The following is a 27,950-nucleotide window of genomic DNA, read 5'->3' as shown; positions in this document are numbered from 1 at the left end:
TGATGGCTTCTTCAAGCTTTGGAAAGTCTGATATTTTTGTCACTGAATTTGACATCAGAGCTTCCATTGACTTCAACAATGATGGATTGTATCCAAGAATCTCCAATTGTATGTGGCCATGCGGTGTGACAAAGGTTCTGTTTTTTTTTTTCTTTTTTTACTGTTAATGACTTTTTTACCTACAAAGTTGATTCCTGCTCACATTGGAGTCAGAGTAGAATGTTTGCCACCAGCTTTATTTGGAGATGAGGAGCTTACTTATCAGGACAACTTTGCAATGTACTGTTCAGTTATTTGCAAGGATTCAATCTTCATCATGTAATCAGAGCATTAAAATGTTTGCTTGCCATGGTCATGGTTAGTTGCATTACATAAAGGTAGCATATTTTAATCTGATTTTCCCTGTAGATATTGATGAGTGTGAAGACAATCCTAACATCTGTGATGGAGGCCAGTGTACAAACATCCCAGGAGAATATAGGTGTCTTTGCTATGATGGATTCATGGCATCTGAAGACATGAAGACTTGCATAGGTAAGCGAAAGTACATATTTTCCAATCTCTATTAACTAGGGTAAAATTATTTAAGGCACTATTTCCAAGTACGCAAACGATATTCAAAGAGTATTACTCTTACACATTAATTTTGGGCACCTGACCGCAGGACCAGCCCTGTTGCACAAGCTGTGCTTATCAAATGCAGATATAATCTATGTATATCCCTGTAGACTGGGATGCAAACATGAAGATCTATAGCATCATATCTTTGGGTCCTCTTCCAGTGACATTTTTACGCAACTCAGGTGAAAGATTGCTTGCAGAAAGGAAGTGCTGGTGGATGACGCCATGGAAAATTTCTAGCAAGATAAATCACCAGTCCTGATTTAAACTGGTCTCTAAGACAAAACTAAGTGCAAGTGCTGTACTGTGGTAGAACAAAGTCATGAAACAGTGTATCTCCAAAAACAAATTTTCACATTTAAATTAAATATCTCAAGTGTATTTGAGGAGGAATGTTTACAAAACTAGATAACGTATGCATGCATATATAAATGTATGCACACACATAGATATACATAGAAAACGTCAATAAATAATCGTTGTTTGGATAATATGCTGAATCTTCGTCTCTATTTTTAAGGAAAGTTGGAATGAAAGGTATGTTAATAAAGATATGGTAATATAGCAGTGTTAAACCGGATCTTGAAATGTACACTAGATAAGGAATAACTAACCTAAGCAGTTTTCTCTTTGCATACATAGACCCATTTTTGTACCAAAAGGTCATATCTCAAGAGATCTTGCCAGCTACTTTCTAAGAATTTTATTTAATAAATCTTAATTCATGCATTTTTAGATGTTAACGAGTGTGATCTGCATCCAAACATCTGTCTGAGTGGAACCTGCGAGAATACAAAAGGCTCATTTATCTGTCATTGTGATATGGGATATTCAGGCAAGAAAGGCACAACTGGTTGCACAGGTATGTTTTAAAGTTAATAATTAAACTTTGTTAAACTTGTGAGTCTGCATGCTCTTTAATGTTCAAAACCTCCTCTCACTGTGCCTTTTTTCACTTACTTGTCCTAAATATTGTATCACTTATCCAAATTTGCTGAGCTTGTGTTCTGCTGAACTTCAGTGGCACGGCATCCAATGGCACATGCTGCCTCTGCTGAAACAAGTGACAAAATGTCCACTGGCAACAAAATTGGCCTTATTTGCTGCATTGTTTTTGGTCTAAGAGAACAGAAAATGCCATTGCCTGTAACTTGACAGACCCCTGAGGCCCTCGGTGCATTTGGATTAGTTATTCGTATACTATGCATGCAAATAACAGGTATCTGTTCCAAGTGTTACTTTGGCAAATACAGATGGCTTGATATATGTGCTAAAATGTATTTTCAGGTTTTGCAAAGTGGCAACAATACAGCTACTCAACTACATTATATCAGCAAAAGCAGAATTTGCATTATTTCATGTATTGCCAGCAAACAGAAATGAAATTCAAATATACAGACTCTGAGGGCATGATATTAATAATCCTAGTGCTAGTGTCTCAAGCCAAGGTGTTGAGTCTTAGGCTTTGCCCAAATATGAATGCAAACATATGTTTAATATAATTTTTAATGTAGTCTTAGGGTAAACACATTTCTGGCAACGTCTTTGAGACAAATTTTATTCTTAGTCCGCCCTTATTGTACAGAGTTAATAATATACTTCTGAAAGTGCCCCAAATATATGAAGCTGGCTTTTTACAGCTCTCATAGAAAAGTCTGAGAGTTGGAGTTGTACTTTGCATATTGGACTGTGGATGAACAGTTGTGCATTAGTAACAGCTGCCTTTGACTTACATATGAATTGATCCAAATCCAAGAAATCCCTAATTGTACCCCGTTTCAAGACCAACATTTCAATGTTCTTTGTTTTTGTGCTAAATTATATTAAGATCTTCAGTACTCTAGACCTGAAAACCCTTGTGCTGATCAGTTACACATGGTGCAGCTATCACTCCCAGCGTAATGAGTGATGGTCAGGAGCAGTCAGGGAAGCTGAAGCAACCAGTAGAAGGCAAAAGACAGAGAAAGGTCATTGAGGCAGGGGAGGAATCTGAGGTATGGCTTTTGAGGAAGTGCCTGGAAATAGCAGCCATTTTGGCAGCATGTGATGCAGGGTAGTGGCAAATATCCCAAGCAACACTTTTTTGTAAACAGAGAGGCAGGGAGATCCCTCCCTGTTGGTCCCAGCTAAGCCCAGCCCTCTGGATGGATGCTGTCTGCTGCATGGGCTCTTCCCACTGCTTCACACATCTTTATCTTTCCCTCTGTTGCTTTTGGCTATATGCCGGTGTCCCAAGGAGGATGACACTTGCCAGGAAAACCACCAGGACACCTTAATTACAATAGGTGCTGTAGAGAGGCACAGTAATTTGAAAGAGGCCAGTGGTCTAAGACAAAAAAGTGAAGTACCAGTTATGCTGATAGAGCTGAGATGGGACCATACTCAAAATAAATCACCAAAACCTTTTGGATTTAAATAAGAAAAGGGAGGAAGCAGAGCAGGGGCTTTCTCAGTTGGTTTCATGCTGAAGAAATTCTGTGAATACCTGTCCTGTGAACAGGACCTATGAATACAGGTTACATGACCTGTGAATACAGGTCCTATTGTGACTACACTGTGCAGATTCTCACATTCAGGTTTTTAGAAAGTCTGATTTACTGGTGGAGGCCTTTGAATTCCCCACCTCATGTTTGGGCAGCACTAGAGCAGAGCTGAAGTTCCCAGGCTTGGGTACTGCAGACCACAAGAGCATCCTTCAAGGCTTCTTCTGGACGGACCTTGCCAACAGCACCTTGACCCCAGGATTCAATTCTTACATGCAGATCAAGAGTGTCCACAGTTTTTAGGAACTCCCATGGAAAAAAAATTGCAAAAATATGTACAACACTTTGAATGGGAGGTTCTCTGTTTCATGAGAACGACTAAATAATGTCCTTTGGGTTCCATTACAGTTTTGTCTAAATATTTCAGCTCCGTTGTCATTACTGATTGTTTCCATTTTAACAAATAAACATGTTTTTTCACCAATCATTTAACAGTATTCAGAATCCACCCACTGACTTACATTCCCATCCCACACAGATGTTAGTTCCTTTCTCCCTGGTTCTCAGTAAGAATGTGGACAGAGTTTAGTAACAAAAATATTATTTTTTAAAAATTATGGATTAATAGATACATTGTAGATGCAGGTTTCCTAGGCAAAGTGCTACAAATGGTTTAATTTCCATTCACAAGGTAAACTATGGGAAGGCTGATTTAAAGTGGTTAATTTTAGATTTTTCTAGGCAGGCAATGGTACGTAGCCATTAGAGAGAAGTTTGCAAAGTTTTCCCCTGTCCCAGTTCCAGATTGCCCAGCTTTATGACAAATATCTTGTCTCTGCTTTTTCTGTCAATAAAGTGTATGTGTACTCATACAGAACTGAAATCCTGTGTTGGCATTTGCATTTTATTTTGTGATTCATCACCACGGTAGAGTATTGCCTGTAAATTTGCAGTATTTCACTGTTAATGTAGAGTCTTAGGTTTACTTGTTCTGATATTTTCACAGAGGAAGAAATTCTTTTCCAACTGTCTCCCATCCATCCTTGCCAGTTAAGGCTGTGTGTGCAGACCTCCAGTTTCCTCCTGGTGGAGCTGTACTTGCACAGTCTTAGGGTGCTCTTCACAAAGTCAGACTGAACAACGTGAACTTGGGGGCATAAGTTGCCTGAGATGGTCACCAGATCAAAAATAAATGTGCTTTAAAAATCAGCTGGATTTCTCCACATCAGGCTCAGGGTGTTGGAGGACTGAGACCAGGCTCTGACTCTGCAAGGGCCATGATGGTGCCATTTGGAGAAAGGATAGTGGAAGATATTCAGCTGCAGCCTTGGTGTGTGGTGTGAGGACCAGAGAGTCTGGCCTTGAACACTACTTGCGGTCATCCAGTAATGATGGTGATAGTGGGTAAAGGAGGAGTGAGTGCACACTGCATAATTGCACAACTGACAATAACGTAATTGTAAAGAGAAGGGCACCTGATATAGTGAAAGGAAGAGGTGAGCCTTGTCATTTGCCCTCAGAAATAGGTCCACAACATTTTGTGACTTCTACAATGTGCTTGTCTCTCTCACCGCCTTTGGCTTCTGGCCATTAATAATACATCGTGTTTCAGTCTTGATGGCACAAGAGAGTTCTGGTATCAGTGAAACAAATACATTTCCACTTATGAATCTGGGAGCTGGCTGTGTTAGGCCAAATACCAGAAGATAATAATATTAAGGTGCTGCCCGCCAAATGGGGGTATTACAGAAGGAGCGTATTGTGGGTAGGCATCTGTCCAGCAATAGCATGCTACGCCCCAGGCTGATGATGTAAGGATGGATGGCAGGCAAGAACTGAACTGCCCATGTGAAACTCCAAGAGGTGCTTACAGTGCAGTATGCTGAATAAAATAAAAGAGTGATTTCAAAAGAGAAAACAATTTTCTAGGTATAGAGATAAGAATAGGGGAAATTTTCCAGGTATTTTTCTACTTGTGTGAGCGCTAAATTGAAATTCACAGTCTCCTGCCTCTGAAAAGTCTTACCTACCTGATTATATGGGCAGAGACCCAGGAGGAGGAAATGCCTTGTGACTTCCACCAGACGACGGGCCTTGTGGGAACTGGTCCCAGGCTTGGAATACCAGTGAAACGTCAGTGTGATAAAATGCACAGATATGCAGAGAGTGCCAAAAAATTTAAAAAGTTAGAAAATGCTTAAGGGATTTGTATAATTCCTGACAAACGGTATTGATTTATAGGTAGAGACTGATTGGATTCACACTTCGCTAAGAAACCTTATAGAATATTGAAGCCCCAATGAAACTTATCAGAAAATGTAAATGGTACGCAGAGTATCTTGAGGATTTCATGCCCTGCGATGAATGTGTGAATTTTCGTGCGTTAATGTTCACTCTCATTCTATTTAAACACAGAAAAATGACTTGGGTGTTTGCAGAGTATAGGTGAGAATACAGTGACCTATCCCCATGCTCCTCTCTGGCTGAGTTTAGTGATGCACTTGCAGACCACACAGATGTGCTGTGCAGGTACTGGCTAGCCGTCTCTTTCCTTTGGTTGCCACATTTGCAAGTATAGTGCCAACATGGCAGGTATATATGACATGTATTTCTACTGCACATCCACAGCCCTAAAAATTTGTACCTCTGTGATTAGTGGGACAGACACTTTATTAATTGCCAAAGGCTTGAGAGAAAAAATATTTGTCTAGAGAAGAGAATTGAAGGAGCCAACAGAATAGGGTGACTGACAGTTTTTTTCCCCCCAGAACGCTTGGAATTGTTATGATGTCAGATCTGCATATTATTTATCATGCGTATTCTCATCTGTTGTAGGGAGACAACTCCCTTAGTATTAATGGGAGTTGTGCAATTACAAAGCTGAGAACATGTGTGCAGCAGGACTGGGGCACAATGGGACCGGCTGAGGATGCAGTGTCAGTCTTGGATTGGAATGTCTTTATTTTCCTTGGCTTGTCATGGCCTCGTACTGGAGGCAGAAGGAGAAGGCTGATATAAATCAGTGACTCACTCCTTTTCTCTTTAGTGAAAATCCCCCTGAAGTCAATGGGAATAGGCCATCATTGTGTGAAACCCTGACTTGAGTAGTGTTCTCCTGTGTGCTCTTTGGGTCATGATACCTTTACTCAGACTGAGTAATGCCTTTCTCTTCAAACAATTATATGAAAATAGTTGCAGTATTAGAAGAGTGTAGTACTGTTTGTACTGCCATGCAGACAGCACAATCTGGACTCTTGCTTTTATTAAAGATATTTATGTTGAGTCAATTTTTTCCCTTACAGAGTTCAACTTCTTTTTGTTTCGTTCTGTGAAGCCATAATTCAGTACTTATGGCAACATAAATCCATATTAAGCTCCAGTATAAGCAGGCATAAATTCCATTTATTTCACTGCTGCATTTACACAGGACTGTGTTTGCTCTGAGATCTCTTTTGCCTTCGAAATAATTGCAATGCAATAAATTTAGGCTTATAATTCAGCTGTGCAATGAAAGGAGAGAATAGGGATTATAGCAAAACAACATCTGAGTTAAATGCAGATAGCTTTGAAAATACGCAAAATCTGGGATGAAGCCAGTGATGGTGTTTTATGTGCCTCAATCAGCTTTCATTCAAGCATTCAAGTATTTGAAAAGCTTGGCATGCACCAATGAAATAAGTCCTGCAATGTCCCTATAAAGGTAAATGGTATTAAAAAATGTATTTTTCATTCCCTATTTGATCTTTACCCAGGCAAAAATCATTGAAAACTATTGTTTGTTTTGTTGGGATTTTTGTTGTTTTGTTTTTTTTTTCTGGGATAAAAGCTGAAAAAGATTTCAGGATTTTGTTCAAAGCAAGGAGAATGGCATTTCAGTGGATGATCTCTGAGAAAGTTGATACCATTATAAATACTCGTGTTTGGATATAGATTTGTGCTCGCAGCTTTCATCCCACGGAAGATTCCAACCTTTTTAGTGTGTGTGTCAAACAGCTGACAGGGGAACAAGTGTCCAGTGCAAGGGCACCAGTGTCATAGTGCTGCTGTTCCACTGACAGGTGCTAATGGGGGCTCTCAGGTACAAAGTGTTGGCAGGTCAGTACAAGGTGGGATGGAATGGGGTCCACGGTCACTTTATGTAGAGTTGAAAATTTGTTTTAGATTGCCTTAAATTTGAGCCTGAGCATGACTTCATTGTGGTGTAGCTGTTGCATGCAAGTTTCTGTTTGTGTTTGCTGGTGGTTTAAAAAAATTCTTGGCAGAAATCTCTCCACTGATGATGTTTTTGTGTTGTTTTGTTGTGCTCCACAGGGTATAAGGAAGCATGTGATTGTTTGTATGTTTCAAAGCATCAGATAATGAAATACAGTGCAATCTTAGTGTTAGCAGTGGTTTAACAGTTTGGGTTTTAAGATCATGTAAAGGTTAAAATATATAGTGTTTGTCTCAGCTTTTTTATGTCAATGTATACTGTAGCTGACCTCTCAAAATTCCTTCTAGTCTTTCCCTTCAGTCCAAGCCAGAAAGTTTGTTTTCCTGACCACCCTTAAGATTTTTGACAGACTGGTTTCCTGTTTAGGTTGATGTTATCTTCATATGAGTTTCTGCACATGTTAAAAGCAAATATGCTCTGACATTATCTCCTCCTGACCCTTTTTTTAAGTTTTAAAAAGTAAGCGTCCATTTGCATGTTTTCAGGCTTGTTAGTGCAGTCAACATTCATTAATAGTAGATCCCAGCTGCCAGATTGAGATCTGTATCTAGACTTCAGCATTCAGATTATGGGAATACTCCTGTCTGGGGTTTTGATTCAGAGCAATGCCTCATTTAGAAAGAAACTTGGAAAAGATTGGATGCAATTCCATTATACGGACCTAAAAAAACAACAAAAACCAAGCCAAAACAACACCAAAAAAACCCGAACAGAAAAGCAAACAAACAAAAAAAACCCAAACCAACAGTGGATTTGGGTGATTTCTAGACTTGAGTATTTAATTGTAGGATGACAGACGTATGTTGTCTGCTTCTCAGAGTCACTTGTAGCCTTTGTCAAAAGACAAAATATATGCACAGGGCATAGAGAAAGGGCCTTTTGTCTAAAGAAGGGTGGGCAGAAAAACATAAGAAAGGGTTACGAAGGAAATGGTTAAGATGGTACCTGGATGCTTTCCCCAATGGCTCCACTCTCCTGCCCTCTTTAAAGAGCTAATTGTTTTTAGGTACAATGGTAGGGAAACTGTAGTATGTGGATTTGGGGCTGAGAACCGCAAAGGTTGTTACATGATTGATGCCTTTTCTTAATCATCTCCTCAAGAGGGGTCTGAGCTGGGTTTTTGTATGTGGAATCATGCAGAGTTTGTGAGCTTGTTTTCCCTTTCCATCAGCTATTGTACAGAAATAGATTATTTGGCATACTGCAAGAGGAAAGGCACCTGGGAGGGCTGAAAAAATTGATATAAATATTAAGTGGTTTGATGTGAATTCTAGATAATTCATGTTCTGTATGGAAATAAAGCACAGTTAGAGCTCAGTTACAGAAAACACTGTAAAATCCATAGCTCAGATGTGTAAGAAAATTCCTGCCAGTTTTGTTTTAGTTACCAGTAGTAATTTCTGAAAACTTTGCCTTTGAGTTTATACATTCTCCAAGTACTTATATGAGGCATTGGTATTGTTTTGTGACAAGAAAGAATGGAGTTAATTTTTTTTTCCATCCATACATTTTGACATTGCCAGAGAAATGCTTAAGAATGAAAGTAAGATGAAAATAGCAAGTACTTAAATAGAATGTGCTGGCACGAACGCATATGTTGAAGATGGGATGACTTGCTGCCTGGTGTCTCCAAGGATGTTGACTTTTTTCCACTATGTTAGGTTTCCTGAGTTCTTAATAGACTGCATGTCTGATGAGGTTTGTGTCCATCAGCTGTCATGTTAAATACAGTGGTACAGCCCATCCTCCACCTTCCACACAGTTTCTGGCAAAGGAGAACCTGGCTTCAATAACTGCCTAGGGATAATCCTGGGAGGAGTTTGCAGGTGGTACCCAGCTGGTGTTCATCAGCATCCTTGCACATACAGTGGAGGATGTGGGAGTGCTGCATTCCAGGAGTCCCTTGGCAGTAGAGTTGCCTCTGAGACCTTTAGCAAACCATGCACTGTAGAGCCACCCAAGTCCCCCTCTGTGGACTCCAGGATGGGCAGATGGGAAAGCTGTCGTCTTTCCTTTAGTCATGTTAAGGTATGGTCAAGATGAAAGCCCAGTCAGTACATTGTAGTGGTATCTCTCTATTGTCAAGTGAGCATAGGTCTTCACAACAGTCATCAAATTTGATCCACAACCTATTGCAAAGCTGCTTGATAAACATATATCCCACAATGCTGAACACCTGCAGTGGTAATCTTTGTGGATGCTAGTCCTCTTCTTCCCAAAGGCTGTGGCCTCACATTCTTTCTGAGCGCACCAGTTAGAAAAAAAAGGAAAACCTGAGTTACCATTTTCCTCCTTGAGTATAAAAGTTACCAGGCTTTGGAGTGAACTGCAGAAGTGCTGCTCTATACGCCTATCAGAAAAATAGATAGTAGGGCAGAATGTTTGAAATATACTACATGCTACTCCGCTTTTCTCTGTTGTGTTTTTATTTCTTTTCTGCTTCGTTTTTAAATGTCATGTTACAAAGAAATGCAGGCTTTCTTTCATGTTCACATTGTCTTTCTTGAAAAATTCTAGTATCAGTTTTCTGGCTATGAGAAAGTTTGATGCATGAGCTCTTCAAATATCTCTGTTTTTACAGATATCAATGAGTGTGAAATCGGAGCCCATAACTGCGATAGACATGCCGTATGTACAAACACAGCGGGAAGTTTCAAGTGTAGCTGCAGCACTGGCTGGGTTGGAAATGGTATCAAGTGCACAGGTGAGGGTCATGTGCATTTGTATTTATTTGTAAGGTCAGACCAAAACTGGGTCCTAGCAATTCTGAAAGAAAAAAATACCACACCTACAAACTGAGAAGACAAAAGGTTATCAAGCTTGTTAGGTCAATTTGACATGATGTGCTGGAGGACAGATTCTCCACTCTGGCAACTGTGAAATCAGCATTATCTCAAGTTTGGCTTGTGAAATGGTGAAAACAGGCTGGACCATGGAGAGAGACCATGTCCTTGAGGGCGGCTGATGGGAGACAGCGAGAGGTCTTCTGGTGCTGCCTGTGAAAACAAGATATAGGTCTTGGTTTCAAGAGTGCCCTGCAGCTTCCTCATTCAGTTACCTTGTCAGACTTCTTTGCTGGGCTGCAAATAAGCTGTGCCTGCTGTGGGTTTTATTATGGAAGATTATTTGAAGTAGAGCTTCTGTATGCTATATGCTATTTAAAGTTAGTATTCATGGTGTGTTTTTTTTAAACTAATGTTTTAACTACTGTTGCCTTTTAAAAATCATTTTAAAGATCTGGATGAGTGCTCCAATGGAACCCACACGTGCAGCCCACATGCTGACTGCAAGAATACAGTGGGCTCTTACCGCTGCCTCTGTAAAGAAGGTTATACTGGAGATGGCTTCACATGTACAGGTGAGCTTTCTTAGGAAAGCACTGGATGACCTCCAGTGGTCCCTTGCAACCTAAGCTTTCTACGATTCAATACACAAAAATGGCTTTTAAAGATTTGAAATTATTCTCTAATGTGTCATCTTCCATTGTCTTCTACTTCACCGAGGTTGCCATAACTTGAAAGAAATACTGTGTGCTATACCTAGTCAAAAGCAGTCATTTTTTTCACTTGGTAAAAATGCAAGTTTTCATTAAGCTTTTCTTGTTAGTTGGAGTGGGTGGCAAAACTATTTAAAAAATGCTTGATCATATAATTTGGCTAATTAGTAAAACAGTCCATTGGCTACCCACCTTAATATTTAAATAATAGGGCACATGCATTAAAATTACTTCATAAGATTGCCTAAAAATGTTTGTTCTTTCCACAAGCAGGTGTGTGCTGTCTGCCCTCTTTACTGCATCATCCTGAGAGCTGGTGTCAGGATGCAGTGCTGACATGTAGAATGATGGAAGTAGCTGCTTCTGAAACCTCATATTATAAGCTGTAAATGTGATTATAAAACATTGCTAGAGAGATGTTTTCCACCCACACTTCAGTCTTCTGCTTTGAAGAACAGATTAGCTCATGTCGGCTTAGTCATCAGGAGCCCTACTATTACACTAAGGATATTAGTGTTGCTGGTGATGCCACATGGAGGGTGACCCTGTTTGGAATAAAGCCATGTGATAGGCAGCTGGTGGGCCAGATTTTCAGCTGGTGCAAATCAGCAGCACTCTGATAAAAACCTAGCTACAGCAGGTTTTTATGGCATCTGAGAATCTGGCTCAGCAGGTTTAAGTCTGGATTTTAATCACTCCAGATTATAAATGAACCCTGGGATTCCGTTTAACTGTCTCCATATAATTTACTTTTGAAGCTGATTCAGCTTCCTTAGCAGCCTTCATAACCCAGTGCTTTTCGTTAGTTTCCCATATGATGATTTCCAGGAGTCTATAAACTGCATCTTTCAAATGGAGTGCTTAAGGAGTTTCTGCATTCGGTAGAACTTTTTTTTTTTTTTTAATTTTGATACTTTATTGCTCATGGATTCAAGAGGTGGTTAGGACTCAAACTAGGGCACACAAGTGTTCTGTAAGTCCTCTGCCAAAGTATGCAGCATTCACCTTGGTAGGTACTACCTTTGATTTGCCAGCCATGGACTTCTACAAGCTCACACTGCCAGCCAGACTCTTGCAACAAGTAGGGTGTTTCTCTGATGTATAAAATTTCAGGTAGAGAGTAAAGACAACAGTCTATCTGAAGGGGAGCGTAGTCCAGTAGCAAGACTGTTTTCTCATCAGCTGTTAACCTGCAGTTTAATTTTGATCAAGTTATTTTCACTTCAGTGCCACTTATTGTCAGTGTTTTGTATGTTTGGCATGGAAACCACCTATTACCATACGTTTGCTCATTGCACAGTAAAGCTGTTTTTTTAGTTGCTGCCTCTAGGCTTTTCTGTAATAGAAACAATAGCTATAACAAAATTCACATGTGCATTTTGAGTCTAAATTTGACACTGTGTACTGCCTCCAATTGTTATTAACTGTAGCTACTTAAGGAGTCTGTGCTCTCTCTGATTTTCATTTTGATTAGAAGCTGTATTTTCAACGTGTCAGAAGTATACCAAGCTGTTATATGTAATAGCCTCCGCACATAACTAGATTGCAATTTCTTCTGCAAGTGTTCAGAGCTGGTAGGATAATTCAAATCCTTGGAACACTGCATGCTTCAGCTGAAATAAATGTTGAGAAAACCATGTTTACGTGCATTTTCTCTTTCTTTTGCAGACCTTGATGAATGCTCAGAAAACTTGAATCTCTGTGAAAATGGGCAGTGCCTCAATGCACCTGGAGGATATCGCTGTGAATGTGATATGGGATTTTTGCCAAGTCCAGATGGGAAAGCATGTGAAGGTAATTCTCCATAAGCTTTAAACAACACTCAACAAATTCTGCCTTAATAATATTTTATGTTTTAAAATTTTACAGTTGGTTGCAGTTGCGACTGTATTGACAACTGCATGAAAACTGTCAATAGTGGTTGCTTTTTTGCAGTTTATACATTTATTATGTGTCTCTAGGTATTCATCTACCTATTTTATAGCGAGAGAACAGCTTTTTGGAGCCTATCTTATGACATATTATTTGTGGGTCTGATTGGTGATCCAAATGGCACTGTCAGCTGCCATTTCATCTTGGTCATTTTGTTCGTAACAGTTAAATAGAAAAAAGTTGTTAGTTTACCTTAGTGTATATGGGGCTGAAAAACACTAATTTGGTAGCTAATACAGTGAACATGGTTTGAGGGCTTCTGTGAGGTGCATAATCAGAGTTTGAAGCCTTGCATAAAGTTTATATGACCACAAAAAAACCCCAGAAATCCCATGTGTATTTGTTCTGTTTTGAAAGTGAGTTGTCAATTAACGGTTTACAACTCATTTATAAGAGCTTTGCACATGCAAAAGTTCACAAAAATCAAATAATAAACAAGATTAAGGTCATATGTTTGATTGTAACGTTTGAAATCCTCAATTGATATAACGCTAATTAGTTAAGTCAGTCAAGAAGAAGAAGCCCTGTCATCTGACATAGTAATAACTCATAGTAACTGGTGTTTGATGGAGTTCATAAGTACATCACTATAAATAGGACTTCTTCCCCTGAAGAGTGTTCTCTGGTTTTTTTTAGTAATCTACCAAGAGAAATAATTTATGAGAGTGAATTTTTGTGTAAATTAAAACAATATTAGGTTTCATAATGTTTCATGAAACAATTTACTTTCAAACCTTTTAGCTAACTTTAAATAGCTTATATAGAGCCTAGCTCCTGTTGCTAAAACAGACTTTACTTGATGTCTTAGGTGTGTACACTAAATGCAGTATTTTAAGGTCCTTTGTAAACACACACTTTTTTTATTGTATAAAATTGGTTGTTCTTTGTGCAGTGCATATGGCATTCAGTAAATATTGAATCAGATGCAATGATTTGTACAAAAGGCACAAAAGTGAGCTCTGCTTGCCAAAATTGAGATCTTTCAAATGCAGAAACCTGAAGATAAGTGTCAAGTTCACGTTTGGGCGTAAGCTTTTCCTTTGCAAATGTACAGCTTTGCAGATGACTCCTGATTTAGAATAAACTTCATTTTTTTTAAAGCGTATCTCTTGCCATGTTTAATTTTGCTACTTGTCAGATTAGTCCACTAATAAGCTCAGATTGTTTCTGGCATGGCTTCCAGAGACACTGGAAAGTGCCTTTTGGGCCCCCCAAAAAAGTTATGGATTAGGTTCCTTTAGGCTCTAAACATAAATCTTGCACATTATTTTTCTGGTCTTAAATGTGTGCAGGAGCAGTTGGCTTCGAGATCCATGTTTTCTGGACTTTTTTGCAGTTCTCTGTCTATATCTTAAAAAGGTAGGGAAACCTCATATTTTTCCCTTCCTGTTCCTCTGTCAGATATTGATGAATGTTCACTCCCTAACATCTGTGTCTATGGTACTTGTCATAACCTCCCTGGACTTTTCCGATGTGAGTGTGAAGTGGGCTACGAGTTGGACAGAAGTGGTGGTAACTGCACAGGTAAAGATAATTTTGAACACATGCTTTTTTTTCTGTTAATGTCGTGGTTAGGAAAGTCTTTTTAAAAGCTATACAAATCAGACTGGATATAGAAAAATCTAGACACAGGTTTCTCCATCTTGCCTTTCTATACTCCTGTTTCCCCTTCTTTGTCAACCTCTGATATCCCATTGGCTTAAGAGAAGAAGGGGAAAAACAGAGCAGAGATAACCCCCCCGTCTGTCTACATCTCCCGGGTGGAGATGTGTTGTGCGTTTTACTACTGGATGGTAAGCTATGACCTTGTCGTCTATGTGAATTTTAGTTCATAGATTGGTTTTCCAGGAAAAAGACTTCCCCATCCCCACCCCCCTCAAAATGATTAATTAATCTCAGACTACTCTTCTTCTAAAATGTGTATGTATTTTTTAGAGCTTTCTGGAGATCAGTATCTCATAACTAACAGATTTGTGGTGGTCTGCATAGGATAGCTGATATACCAGTCATTTGCGCTGTCCTGGAGTATTTGCGTACTATGTGCTGTCTTTTCTTGCAGATGTTAATGAATGTGCAGATCCCACAACCTGCATTAGTGGCACGTGTATCAATACTGCTGGTAGTTACACCTGTGAGTGCCCTCCTGATTTTGAGCTGAATCCCACTCGAGTTGGATGCGTTGGTAAGGGACCACTCTTTTTTTTTTTTTTTTAAAAGTGAAGTTGCACAGTGGGGGTGCAAGGCTAACTGCTTAGGGATAAGGCCCCAGATCATGGCAGAAGGGCTGGAAAAGGCTCTCCAACTCCCACCCCACTGCCCCTGGCTTAGAAGTTGTAATAGTGCAACAGGAGTACATCCAGAGTGAGGTAGTGTGCCAGGAATGCCCAGCTGTCAGGACCAACCCCTTAGGGCTTGTTACAGCTGTCCACAATTTACAGCAGCCATGAGACAATTTTATATTTCCATAAGCTTAAACCAACATCCAGCTGGCCCCAAGATGGCAGGCAAATGAAGTTGCAGCATAAAGCTGTTGGAGCATTAAGTGCAGCTTGGCTAGGTGCAGCCTCATGACTGATGGAAATGGTCTTGTATTGGGCTCCAGCTGCTTAGTAATCCTGTGATATTGTTCAGCTTTTGTTTGTTTAAGAGGGTGTAGGGATGCTTCTCACACTCAAATGTATTTGAATTTCCCGATGTTTAGTAGATGCTTTCATGCTTGTTAATGTCAAGGAGAGGAGAAATCAGTGGGTTTCTGGAACTGGAATGATGTATAAGTCTGGGTGAAAATGTGGATCAAAATGAGAAGAGGCCTGGCTGATCTGCCCTTGGACGTGCGGAATAAATTCCCTACTTTGTGAGAAGTCCAGCAAAGCCAAGGGATGGGGCACCACTATCCTATCTAAGTGGGAAAAGCTGGGCCCTCCTGGACAACACAAGTTACTTTCTTCGGCTGTCCTACAAGAAATAAAAGCCATCTGAAGGAATCCCTCATCTTGAGATGATGTGTTGTGTTTTCTTCTCTCAAGATGTGTTTGTCATTATGTGCATTCTGCATAGATACGCGATCTGGCAACTGTTACCTGGACATTAAAACTCGTGGAGATAATGGTGGCACCTTCTGCAGCAATGAGATAGGAGTGGGTGTTTCCAAGGCCTCCTGTTGCTGCTCCCTGGGCAAAGCTTGGGGAGTTCCCTGTGAACATTGCCCACTTGTGAACACAAGTAAGTCAGCTTTCCTGGGTAAACACAACAATACAATGTGTTTGTTGGTTTTTTTCCTAATTTAGCCAGGTAACTCAAATACCGTTGTAATCATTTATTGTGTACATGCAGGGTAGAGGTTTCCACCAGTCTTAACCAAAAACTTTGCTAGTCTCTCAAAAAGTTTATTTAGTCAGAATATTATAACTTCTGAGCAAGTTTGCTGTTACACAAAAACTACGTTATGAAATGGAATAGCAGTTAATGTTACAGGATAAAACCTAATGTTTATATATGGTTACTTTGTTACTTTACATTTAAATTACCTGTTATAATCTGATTAATTTTCAAAAATAATTGTGCTGAAAATGTTTCTAGTATTTTAAGTTCATAAATCTGTTTTGTTTTCAGCTGAATATAAGGTTCTTTGCCCTGGAGGGGAAGGATTCCGACCAAATCCTATTACAGTTATACTAGAGGGTAATGTTTACATTTTTCTGTATTTACACATCTAAAATTATGAAACTCTTCAGTGATAGTTGTTTTTCTTGGAAAAGCATGAATAAAAAGTTTGTGGTTTCGTTTGAACAGATATTGATGAATGTCAAGAACTGCCTGGACTTTGCCAAGGAGGAAAATGTATTAATACATTTGGTAGCTTCCAGTGTCAGTGTCCATCAGGGTACTATTTGAATGAAGAGACTCGAGTGTGCGATGGTACGTAGCCTTCACTTAACTAGTCCTCTGGTTTTATTTTAGAAAACTATGACAGATCAATATGCAGAAGAATTAATCTGTCCTTGAAAAGGAACATAACGAGACCAAGCAGTGTAAAGCTTAAGGGTGGGAAAATCGGAACAAGTTGAAGTCTTGCATTGTGAGATAGAATATTCCTTCATGACCATGCTGAAATATATGCAAATTTATGTCTCAAATGATAGATTTTCATCAAAACCAGAAAACCCAACAATTTTTCTTTAAGTAAGATATAATTTATTAGCCAGCTATAAAAAATAGCTGTTTGGTAATAGGTAATGGATAAGCAGTCAGATAAAGAGCAAACTTGCCCCACAAGTCTGCTGGGCTGGTTATAGCATGCCCATGCCTTTTTTCCCGCTGATTTTTTTCTTTCCTGGTGATCTCAATGTCCAATTGAAGATATTGGTTGTACTGCAAAACATGTTCCTTCCCATAGCACAGTCAGTAGTACATGTTCATCTCATTACATTAAACTGTCAGGTTGTACTGGATACAAAACTTTAAGCCACCCACCAAGTCCTTAAGTTCCCCATTTTTCAGGATGTCTTCAGTCATCCAGGCTGTTAATAATGTTAATAGTGCCTATGATGTGCCAAGCACTGCAGAAATAAAAAAGATTCAGGTCCTAAATTGAGGCTGAACCAAAGTGCTTCATCCATATTATGTTTACGTAGCTCAACAAACGTTAAAGAGGAAATTTACTTCTATATTTTTCCTTAGTGGTGCATCAAAGATACTTTAAAATCATAAGACTAGAGAAATACTTTTGAACTTTTAGGAACTGTGGTGTTTTGGGGAGGTTTTGTGTTTGGGTTTGGTTGGGGTTTTTTAAACATAGGTTCAAGTCTCTTGATGAAGTAAACATGACATCTTGTGTTGGGAAAGCTGCTCACTTTCCCCAGTCCAAGAGATCTGAACCATCCAGTCAGTCTGTTTTAGCATCATTACTTATTGAGATGAGGACTCCAGCGGGAACAGCTTTGGTTCTGGTCCAGATCTGGGAATCCAGAATGGATGAGATCCTTAAATACCGTTTTTGTGCAACAGGTGCAAAAGCCAAATCGCTGTCTTTGAGCTGCCTTAGACATACCAGAGTTCCCATCTTTGCAACATTGCCTTTTTGTTTCCTTCTAGATGTGAATGAGTGTGATACACCTGGCATCTGTGGACCTGGCACATGTTACAATACTGTTGGGAACTACACCTGCATCTGTCCTCCTGATTACATGCAAGTCAATGGAGGAAACAACTGCATGGGTATGGCTTGGGTTTTTTTAATGCTTTATCTTAGTGCTTTAGGCCAGGGCTTTACCAAGCACAAATCAGAACTGTTTCTTTGAATTTAGTTATACAGGAATTAACTAAATGAAATATCAAGCTTCTTTCATTATTTTTTTTTTTTATAAAGCAAGGCAGATCACTTTCAATACAGATATTTCAGTAACTCATCAGAATTTCTCCTTTAATTTGATATTTTCTATGTTCATCCTGTCCAAGTTTCACTTCAGCTTTTACAAGCTTCTACATGTGAAACACTACTAAAATTACTCAGACTTCACAGAATGAAGTCACAAGCTGTGTACAGTTCTTAAACAAACTGATGTTTTTTCAGTGTAGGGCAAAAGGCCAATATTAAATCCTTTGATGAGTCTGATCAGTGTTACAGGCATGTTGGTTGCTCTTGACTTTGTATTGCGATCACTTTTTTATACTTCTAGAGTAATCTTCTAGGGACAAGCTGTTCTGTAGTATTCTACAGTGCTGCACCATCTACTTGGCAGGGGTTTAAAAAGTACATATTTGAAGGAGATACCTCCTAAACCCTTCAGGTACATCATCCCCCATAAGACTTGCTAATGTGTTGGCCTGGGTTTTTCTTCATTTTCACAGACATGAGAAGAAGTCTGTGTTACAGAAATTACTATGCTGACAATCAAACCTGTGATGGTGAGCTGCTCTTTAATATGACCAAGAAAATGTGTTGCTGTTCCTACAACATTGGACGTGCATGGAATAAGCCTTGTGAACAGTGTCCTATCCCAAGCACTGGTAGGTTTTTGCATTGCAAAGCTATTTGAAAGCCTTGGTAACATCATAATTACTATTAGTGTGTGTAACATTATTAGAGATGCTATGACTTTGCTCTTTTTTGTCTAAAATAAAGGGATTAATTACTTTTTTGGTCTGGAGGTGATCAGCACTAGTCAAAATGAAGGCATATATGAGTGGTTTGGGTTCATTCTGCTGGGCCATGCCTCCTTTGTGACAGTTCCCCTGTCTGGGAGACTTCATGCTCTATATTGGTTAATGTCTCTTGTTGCAAATCCTTATTCATCCACTGCTGAGGCACTGACCAAGGTTTTATTAGCATTGCTTCAACAAATATGGTGTCTGCTGTGCTGTGCCTTGACTGCCGATTGCCAGAAAGGGCCTTTGTGGTAGCCATTGATTTACAGAGATACCTTGGTCTCATCTGAGAATGACCTGTGTCAAGCAGATAAATGTAAGATGTAGGAGTTTCTGGACTAATTGTATGGACATATAGGACTCCTCCACACTGGGTAAGACTGCAGAGTTCAGCCCAGGACATCCTACTCTGGTATGAGGTGGTTTGCTTCAAGAATAAACTTCCTAGACACTTTTTTGAATAACTTCCAACTTATAGTTCAGCTTTTTAGAAGTCAGATCTGAACTGTAATGCACAGGCATAAGCATATGCAAAGCAAAATCAGCATGTGATCCCAAGCCCTCTACATCATCTTATTTGCTAATTTCAATGGTCTTTGAATGAGAACTCAAATCCATACTAAGCGTATCACGTGGTGAGCCTCAGAGAAGGGTCTGCATATCTGTGTGCCCTGTGGGTGCTGAAAGAGTAAAAGAAGAATTTTCTTGGGCAAAGGATATTACGAATTTTTGACTTTTGATTAATTCTGAATACTATAATCACTGTTTTGTTTTCCTCTTGCAGATGAATTCTCCACACTCTGTGGAAGTCAAAGGCCTGGCTTCTTCATTGACATTTATACAGGATTACCAGTTGGTGAGTTGTAATTTCTGTTTTGAACTAAATTCCATGCTACCTCTGCCCAGAGAATTTTCCCAATTATTTTTTTCATAGGAGGGTTAATGGCTAAACAGTATAATGGAGTTCAACCCTCCATTTAAGTCTGATCCTGCAAACTTTCTGCCTAGCTCCTCCTAGCTGGCAACACTGATAATTGCTGCTCATAATCTAGGCAACATAAAGCTCCAAAGAAACTGTAATCAGGTCTACGTGAGCAGGGCACAGATAACGAGAATAAGAGGTCTGGGAGTAAGGCCAACCAGCATTTGGTCTAAGGAATTAGGAGCCTTTCCTTCAGACTAAAGCAGAGATTTAATCTGACATTTCACATCAGTCCCCCTGTGTATTGGTTTGACACACAAATCCTTTTTTCTGCTCAGCTGGAATATTTCTCACATATGTTATTGTGTGTAATATTTGAATTGTGAGTAACAAATTGCAAAACAAAAAGAGGGAGAGAATGAGAAATTCTAAGACAAGGAGATGAGTAAATCCCTATTGGGACTCCCTCTTGTTTTTACTCACACAAAAATACCAATAAGAAGCAGATAATGTGCCCTGTAGCAAACAGCGGCAGCAATAGGCAGTAATCAGGTGCTTTAGCATTAAGCTGCTACTGTGATGCAGTGTTCAGCTAGTTACATGGAAATATTTCTAGTAAAGTGGGGAATGCAATTTTTAAAGATGTTACAGAAATGTACAGTATTTATTATTTACAAGGTCATTTCTTAGAAGCAAAGTTTCCCCTTCTAGCTATTAGCATTAGCCCAATTTGTTGCTGAGTCTATTCAAGCTAATTGGGCCATTCATCAGCATCAGCAGGGAGACCTTGGATCATGCTAACGTGCATAGGTAAAAGCTGCATCTGTAGCAGTTGATGTGGATGCCAGGAGTGTTGCAGTCTGCTCTGTCTGCCCTGCTGTGTCATAGAGCAATGCACATTCAGAAGCCAACTGAAACAGAAGGCCCACCCCACAGCGGCCACCAGTACCTCCCAGTGCATGGAGCACTGTGGTGAGACTGATGCACACACAGCTTTACACTGTGAGAATCACAAGGCTTTCCCTGCCCCTTTGGGATCTTTGCAGGTCTCACTAGGTTGTAGCACTCAACGTCCTGCTTTTGCACAGCAGCTGCTCGTGTCCTTACGTCTGTAGGCACAAGGCATGGGAACAAGGTAGTGCCCACTCTGCAGGCACAGGGCTCTGCACTCTGCACTCTGTACCCTGTAATATTTGGTTACAGTCCTTACATGATGTGACTCTTCTGTTTGGATTAAAGTTCTGTATATTTACCCCAGGTGATTGTTTCAGAGGCAGTTGTTCTACTTTTACTCATCCTTTATATAATGAGAGGACTCAAAACAACAGAATTTAGTATGGGAAATAAAGAATTTGAGCAGCAAAACAAAACAAAAAAAACCCAACAAACCAAAACGTCTGATGGAAACTCAATGTTTCAATGATTATTTCCCACCATATTCTTTGTCCTGTATACGTCAGTGCATGTGTCAATTTTTACTAAAGGGAGAGGCTTTAGGGGAATCTCTGACCTCGTTCATGTTGTCAGAATATTACATATGTGTAACTTCAGGACCCAATAGGCAAGACATGTATAATTGTAAGAGCAGCTGGGTTTTTTTCCTGCCAAAATCAGTTACTTAACCCAGGTGTATGTAGAACATTGGCAAACCCTGGCTGCCTGGCTTAATCAATCTAATTAATAGCATGTTGGCAGCCAGATGTTACCTGGCATTGGCACTTTCAAACTTACAGAAAAAACATGAAAGTCTTTTCAGATTAACAAGGGTAAAACAGTTCCAAACTGTTTCTGACAAGTGTTTGCCTTCAGTCATACTCTCCTGTATTAAACCAAAGACAGTTGCATTCTCTCTGTTTGGCTCTTCCCAATAACTCCACTGTAACACTCAGAAAGATGAGGAGGTTCATCAGGGGTGCGTGTGGGAGACATGAGGAAGGACGTGTGCTACCCTCTGCATTCCTATGTGGCAGGATATATCTTGGCTACAGTGAAGAGTTAAACCTGAGGAAATAGGAAATATCTACATTTCCACAGTTTGGAATGACTCACTGGCTATTGCAGTGGGAACATTCTGATGTCACATTATATATTTGATAATTCTCTTAAGGATAAATGCATAAGGACATGTTCTGTAGCAGAAGTTTTCATGAAGTGCTGTTTACAAGTATTTAAAAAGATTTCTTCTTGCAGATATTGATGAATGCAGAGAGATTCCTGGAGTGTGTGAAAATGGGATCTGTATAAACATGGTTGGCAGCTTCCGATGCGAGTGTCCTGTGGGTTTCTTCTACAATGACAAGCTACTGATCTGCGAAGGTAGAGTGCTGATCTCATTCAGAAAAATGGGATTTCGCCAGCTGGCAATTCAGACACTGGCCAATCTGATATACTTGCAAGTCATCCTTAATGAGGGGAAAATACTGGTGTCAGTGTAATAAGTCTATGTTAATTAAGACATTTTGAATTCTTTTGCACAGAAAATATCAGATTTTCCATCAGACATCTAATGCCTTGAAGGAACACGAGTCAGCAGTGGGAAGAAGCATTGTTTTTCACATTTGTCAGTAAAGCCAAGAAAAAAGTAGTAATCTTGAGTCAGATCATGAGTACAATTTTGTTTATTTCCAAGATGTTTTCTTCTAATGGAACAAGGATTTCTGTAAATAATACAGCACATGATAATTTTTTTCCAATTTAAAGATTTCCTAACATTGTATTAGTCAGTTTAATAAAGAAACTGAAGGCAGCAGTATGAGTTGCTGTCATTCTCTGGTGTGGGTTACAACTGTTGACAACACGGTTGCTGCAAGCAAGGCATTGAGAGCTTCAAGTAAAAGCATCTTCTGTATGCTGCTTCAAACTGAAACACAGTTACATTTCTAGGAAAATAAAGTCCTCTTTTTGCAGCAGCTTAAATAAGGAAAACTGGTCAAAATATTTTGCCTAAAATTATGTGGTGTTTACACAGAAAGCTTAGGATCCAACAGGGATTTTGTTGCTGTGTTATGATCAAGGGAGATCCTCCTAGCCTCCAGTGGAGATCTATGCACACATAGCATAGACTGAAATCCACTCAAGTGAAGTGTTGCAACAGGTCTTTCATTTGCCCTCCAACACCTTCAGAAAACCATTATATAAATTCTCTAAGTAGGAATGAATTCTACATATGGAGCACGTAGGTTTGGGATCATTTCAGGGAGATTCCTAAATGTGACCTAGTAATTACTTTCATGGATATATTCATTTTTGCACAATTGAAAGAAATACCCATATTTGGGTAAGGTAATACTCTTTACCCTAAAAACAAAGTTATTTTGACATGTTTCTAGTGCCAGCTTACAATAACAATCAAATTTCTTTTTTGTATTGACAGATATTGATGAATGCCAAAATGGACCAGTGTGTCAGCAAAATGCAGAATGTGTCAACACAGCTGGTAGCTACCGTTGTGACTGTAAACCTGGCTACAGGTTCACATCAACTGGCCGCTGCACTGGTGAGTACTTCTGGCTTGTTTGTGTGAGGGTCGGCAAAAAGCAGTAGATTTTAAAAGAAATCTAATAAAGCATATCTCCTCTTCAGAAAGATGGTATACCAGGAGATGATCTGGGCTCCAAGAATCTTCCTCTGAAAGCTGTTTAGGGCATCACATAAATGTTCTGGTAATTCCTGGAAGACTAATGGGCCCATCCCACAGAAGCATAAATGAGAGTTAAATCACCTGAGTAGATGTTTGTCTTCCACTTTATCCCACCAACTGCAAACATTTTAGTTCAGCCCATGTCTTGTCTAGTCTTCACTAACTGTTTTCTGACACTAAAAATTCAGTTGCAGTCCTGACAGGGACCTTCCTCTGCATAAATTCTTTGATTTTCATTATAATTTCCTAGATCTGTTTAGCAATTTATTTGCCACTTGTATTTTTACCAATAAATCTTTGCTTGCTGGGGTCTCTGATAAGGTGGACTTATCTGGTAGGCCATATTCAATAACTAACTTAAAAAGCTTATTGTTAAACTTCCTGACTTTTCTGTGGATTTAAACAGGCCCCTGAACATTATTTTTAAATACTCACTGAGTGGGTTCTCTAATCTATTTGCACTTTCTTCTAATATTGTAGTCTAGGGAGGCATTCATGTTATCTTGATTACTTGAAAAATTGCAGGGATTTTAAAGACTGCTGTGAGCCAAGGAGCTGTAAATATTATATACGTTTCTGAATAAAATAATAATTACAACGGAAACTGGTAACATTTTCCTTGGGATTTTGCTTCTGAGTACTTGAGTTTTAGGAAGTGTACATTTCCCTGCAGTGCAGTTTTTCATTGTTTCATGTGACCCTTAAGGGAAAAGGGTGTAGGGGCAACCAGAACACTACTATGAGAACTAAAACTTTGTTTTGTTAAACTATACAGTGGTACATGTAAATATTCAATATGTTCCTAATGTAACTGTTGTTGTTATGGGTTCATTACAGCAGTACAGGAAGAGCCAGGCAAGGTTCTGATATGGGTTACAATACCCAACATGAATTGGCACAAACAGTAATACTTCCCTGTATTTTGCTCTTATTTTATATTTGGTGAAAATAGTTACACAATTAAGAGGTAAAATAAAAATGGTTGATAAAGTACTTGATCTAACAAAGGAAGAAAATTCCCAACCACTCTGCGGAAAGCAAAGAGTGCTAAGCACCTTGCAGTATTGAATCAGTCATGCTACTGCATGGAAAATGATCACATCCCTGTAATTTTGATGCTATTGAATCAAAACTGATGTATTGCAGCCACTAGTACTATGAGTACTGCATTTATCTTACTACCAAAATACTATTCTTCTGGTGTTATCAATGGTAGTATAATAAATGATTTTTCATATAAACTCCTTTTTGGCACAATTCTGCCTCCCAGTTTTTTAAAAAGTTTCAATGTACTCTTTTTACCCCAAAAGAAGTGACTTTTCCCTGGGGCTTTAATTCACTATTCATTTGCCCAAAGAGCACCAAAGAGAGTAACAGCTTTTCTATCTACTCTCCAAAGCTGAGAAGATTAGGAGTTCTTAAGGCAGCATGTTATCCAGCATTGGTTTCCTTTCTGTCTCCTTTAGACTCTAATTAGTAGCAGTATCATTAATAGCATTGGTCCTCAGTGAACACCCATCCAAAGTTACCGACGGCCCTGACTGATGTACAGTAATCCTGGGAATGGGCTATTGGGATTGCCCGTGTGCTAAGTATAGTATAGAGAAGAGACAGTAGAGACAGGAAAACCAGATTTGCTACATAAAGTTCTTTGCAAATTAGGAACAACTTGACTCTTAGTTTTGCAGTGAACTGGGTATGGTTAGGTAAGAAAATGCATCTGCTTTGCTTAGATTGAATATAAAAGAAAATTACTGAACACTAGAATCTAATCAATCCTAATTCAAGGTTATGGCAGAACCTGAGTTCTCATATTTTGGAGCTGCAGCAGACAGAATGCCAGGAAGCATTGAATCAAATCAGCTCTTGTTGGTGATGAGGTCAACAGAAAGACCTCGTTTAATTCATGTTTCCGATTTGTTAAGAAAAAAAATGTGCTGGACAGCAAACATTTTGTTCTTTGACATTTTGTTTCACTTACTATTGATAAAATCCTGGATTCTTCCTGAAAGCATTCATAACGAGTAGCAGGAAGCAGGCGGCTGTTGAACTACTGTAATAGATGCCCTGCTATTGTAAAGTAGCCTATCACATGCTGCCAGAATAGCTTTTCTCATCTCTCTCTGCAGAATTGTGCAGCTGAGCGTTTGCTGCTGTTGACAAAATATTTTCTAGCTCTATATAGCAGTAACTTTGCTTGCTGTTTGAGCTTTGTCCAGTTTACAGGATCATCACATTCCATGAGGCATGGATGCTACAACACATATGTATACATATACCCATTTTACCTCTGCACAATGAGTAGATAGATCAACAGTGCATTTTCTCTTTGTAAGCTTAGTGAGAAAAGTGTGGGGTTCATCTCCCTTTCTGTTTTGTATGATTTCTGTGAGTTAATCAAGCAATTTCTGCTATAATCAAACATAGCTAAAAACAAGTAGTTAATTTAATGAGAAGGATACACACTGTGATTTGTATGTGGCTTTCATAGAATCATTAAAGTTGGAAAATACCTCTAAGATCATCAAGTCCAATCATCAACCTAATACCACTGTGCCTCCTAAACCATGACCCCAAGTTCCATGTCTACACTTTGTCTGACCACCTCCAGGGATGGTGTTCACCACCTCTCTGGGCAGCCTGTTCCAATGCCTGACCACTCTTTCAGTGAAGAAATTTTTCCTAATATCCAATTTAAACCTTCCCTGGCACAATTTAAGGCCATTCCCTCTCATCATATCCCTAGTTACTTGGGAGAAGAGACCAACACCCACCTCACTGCAGCCTCATTTCAGGTAGTTGTAGAGAGCAATAAGGTCTCCCCTCAGCCTCCTCTTCTCCAGACTAAACAACCCCAGTTCCCTCAGCCACTACTCATAAGACCTTCTCTCCAGACTCACCACCAGCTCCGTTGCCCTTCTCTGGACATGCTCCAGCAACTCAGTGTCCTCCTTGTACTGAGGGGCCCAAAACTGAATACAGTGTTCAAGGTGCAGCCTCACCAGTGCTGAGTACAGGGGCACGATCACTTCCCCACTCCTGCTGGCCATATTACTCCTCATACAAGCCAGGATGCTGTCGGCCTTCTTGGCCCCCTGGGCCCACTGCTGGCTCATGTTCAGCTGGCTGTCAGCCAGCACCCCCAGGTCCTTTTCCACCAGGCAGGTTTCCAACCGCTCTTCCCCAAGCCTGTAGCGTTGCACGGGGCTGTTGTGACCGAAGTGCAGGACCTGGCACTTGCCCTTGTTAAACCTCATACAGTTGACCTCAGTGTATCGATCCAGCCTCTCCAGGCTGCATAGTCAACATAGAGGTCTCAGAAATCTTCCCACACAATTTCATGTCATTAATTCTAGTTTTCAAAGCTTTGGCGATATGCTTTCCCTGCAGCAAGAATTAGCGTTTGGTAAATATAATTTTTACACTAAATTTTTTTCAGCTCCACAAATGTTGGAAAAGGTAATTTACAAGGAAATAGCCCCTTTTCTGATATTTACTTAGTAATCCTTTTGTCATTAACAAACCAAAAATATCATTTTACATTAAGGCATGCACTGGATTCTAACTATCATGGTTGCTACTAATGCATCGTTCCAGTCCTGTAGTTTAGAGGCCTTAATTTTCACTGTGCCTCTTTGTTTTCAGATCGGAATGAATGTCAAGAAATTCCCAATATTTGCAGCCACGGGCAGTGTATTGACACTGTTGGAAGTTTCTACTGCATTTGTCACAATGGATTCAAGACCAACGATGACAGAACAATGTGTATAGGCAAGTATATCAAATTAAGCTGTACTTAGGCTTCCATTAAGATATTTATTAAGTTTATCCTCTCTGTCATAAGGAGCTGCATTACAAGAACTGAGATTGTGAGCAAAGGTGCAGAAACCACAGTACCTCGCAATTAGGAAGCTGATAATGAATGAAGAACACCTCATTACAGTAGAGGGAACCTTTAAAAATACATATCCTGCCTAATGAACTGCTAGTGCTTTCATTTTTCAGGAAAATGTTCCATTCTTAGAATTTTCTGAAGCATTTTGTCTCATTTATTCCTTTAGGCAAGAAATTTAATAGATTAATATTGCAGTGCAGCAATTTTATACAGCCTACTTGTTAACAGAGTAAGTGAAGGGTAGATTTCTTGCCAGAAAAGTGCCCTTTTCAGAAACAGAGTCATCTTCATGAAGAAGGAAATTCTGTATTTAACCTGTTCACAGCTGTTAGTGTAGTGTGTGTCGTCTGAGCAAGATGAGGAGACTTCAGAATGCTTATGGTTAAAGATATCTTAGAATTCCTTTGGGAAGGGTGAGATAGGAGCCACAGTAAGATAAATGATTGTTGGCCCCTTGATTATTTTTGTAGATGTTAATATCAAGTGCATAAACCTGTGTACTCTTTTTGGGAGACAGGGCAATCTTTTTCCCTTCTGTTCACTCTGTTGGCAGTGGATTATTTCTTTTGCCTGTGGGATAGCTACAGGCTTTCCATTCCCC

At 39.5% G+C, this 27,950-nt stretch overlaps 1 protein-coding gene across 1 annotated transcript in view; it reads left to right on the top strand.

The window, feature by feature from the left end:
- Nucleotides 1-27,950, top strand: part of FBN1 (fibrillin 1) — a 161,794-nt gene that overhangs the window by 109,857 nt on the left and 23,987 nt on the right. The window contains exons 31-46 of the mRNA XM_075100409.1: nucleotides 409-534; nucleotides 1,358-1,483; nucleotides 9,899-10,021; nucleotides 10,553-10,675; nucleotides 12,482-12,607; nucleotides 14,147-14,269; nucleotides 14,805-14,927; nucleotides 15,803-15,967; nucleotides 16,358-16,426; nucleotides 16,538-16,663; nucleotides 17,840-17,962; nucleotides 18,596-18,754; nucleotides 19,677-19,748; nucleotides 22,005-22,130; nucleotides 23,188-23,310; nucleotides 27,100-27,225. Of these exons, the coding sequence (XP_074956510.1) occupies nucleotides 409-534; nucleotides 1,358-1,483; nucleotides 9,899-10,021; nucleotides 10,553-10,675; nucleotides 12,482-12,607; nucleotides 14,147-14,269; nucleotides 14,805-14,927; nucleotides 15,803-15,967; nucleotides 16,358-16,426; nucleotides 16,538-16,663; nucleotides 17,840-17,962; nucleotides 18,596-18,754; nucleotides 19,677-19,748; nucleotides 22,005-22,130; nucleotides 23,188-23,310; nucleotides 27,100-27,225 (1,959 nt within the window). The remainder of the gene's footprint in view (nucleotides 1-408; nucleotides 535-1,357; nucleotides 1,484-9,898; nucleotides 10,022-10,552; nucleotides 10,676-12,481; nucleotides 12,608-14,146; nucleotides 14,270-14,804; nucleotides 14,928-15,802; nucleotides 15,968-16,357; nucleotides 16,427-16,537; nucleotides 16,664-17,839; nucleotides 17,963-18,595; nucleotides 18,755-19,676; nucleotides 19,749-22,004; nucleotides 22,131-23,187; nucleotides 23,311-27,099; nucleotides 27,226-27,950) is intronic.

This window comes from Phalacrocorax aristotelis, chromosome 7 (genome assembly GCF_949628215.1).
Source record: "Phalacrocorax aristotelis chromosome 7, bGulAri2.1, whole genome shotgun sequence".
Classification (NCBI taxonomy): domain Eukaryota; kingdom Metazoa; phylum Chordata; class Aves; order Suliformes; family Phalacrocoracidae; genus Phalacrocorax; species Phalacrocorax aristotelis.
The sequence above is the reverse complement of the archived record's forward strand: the minus strand, read 5'-3'. Positions and strand labels throughout refer to the sequence as shown.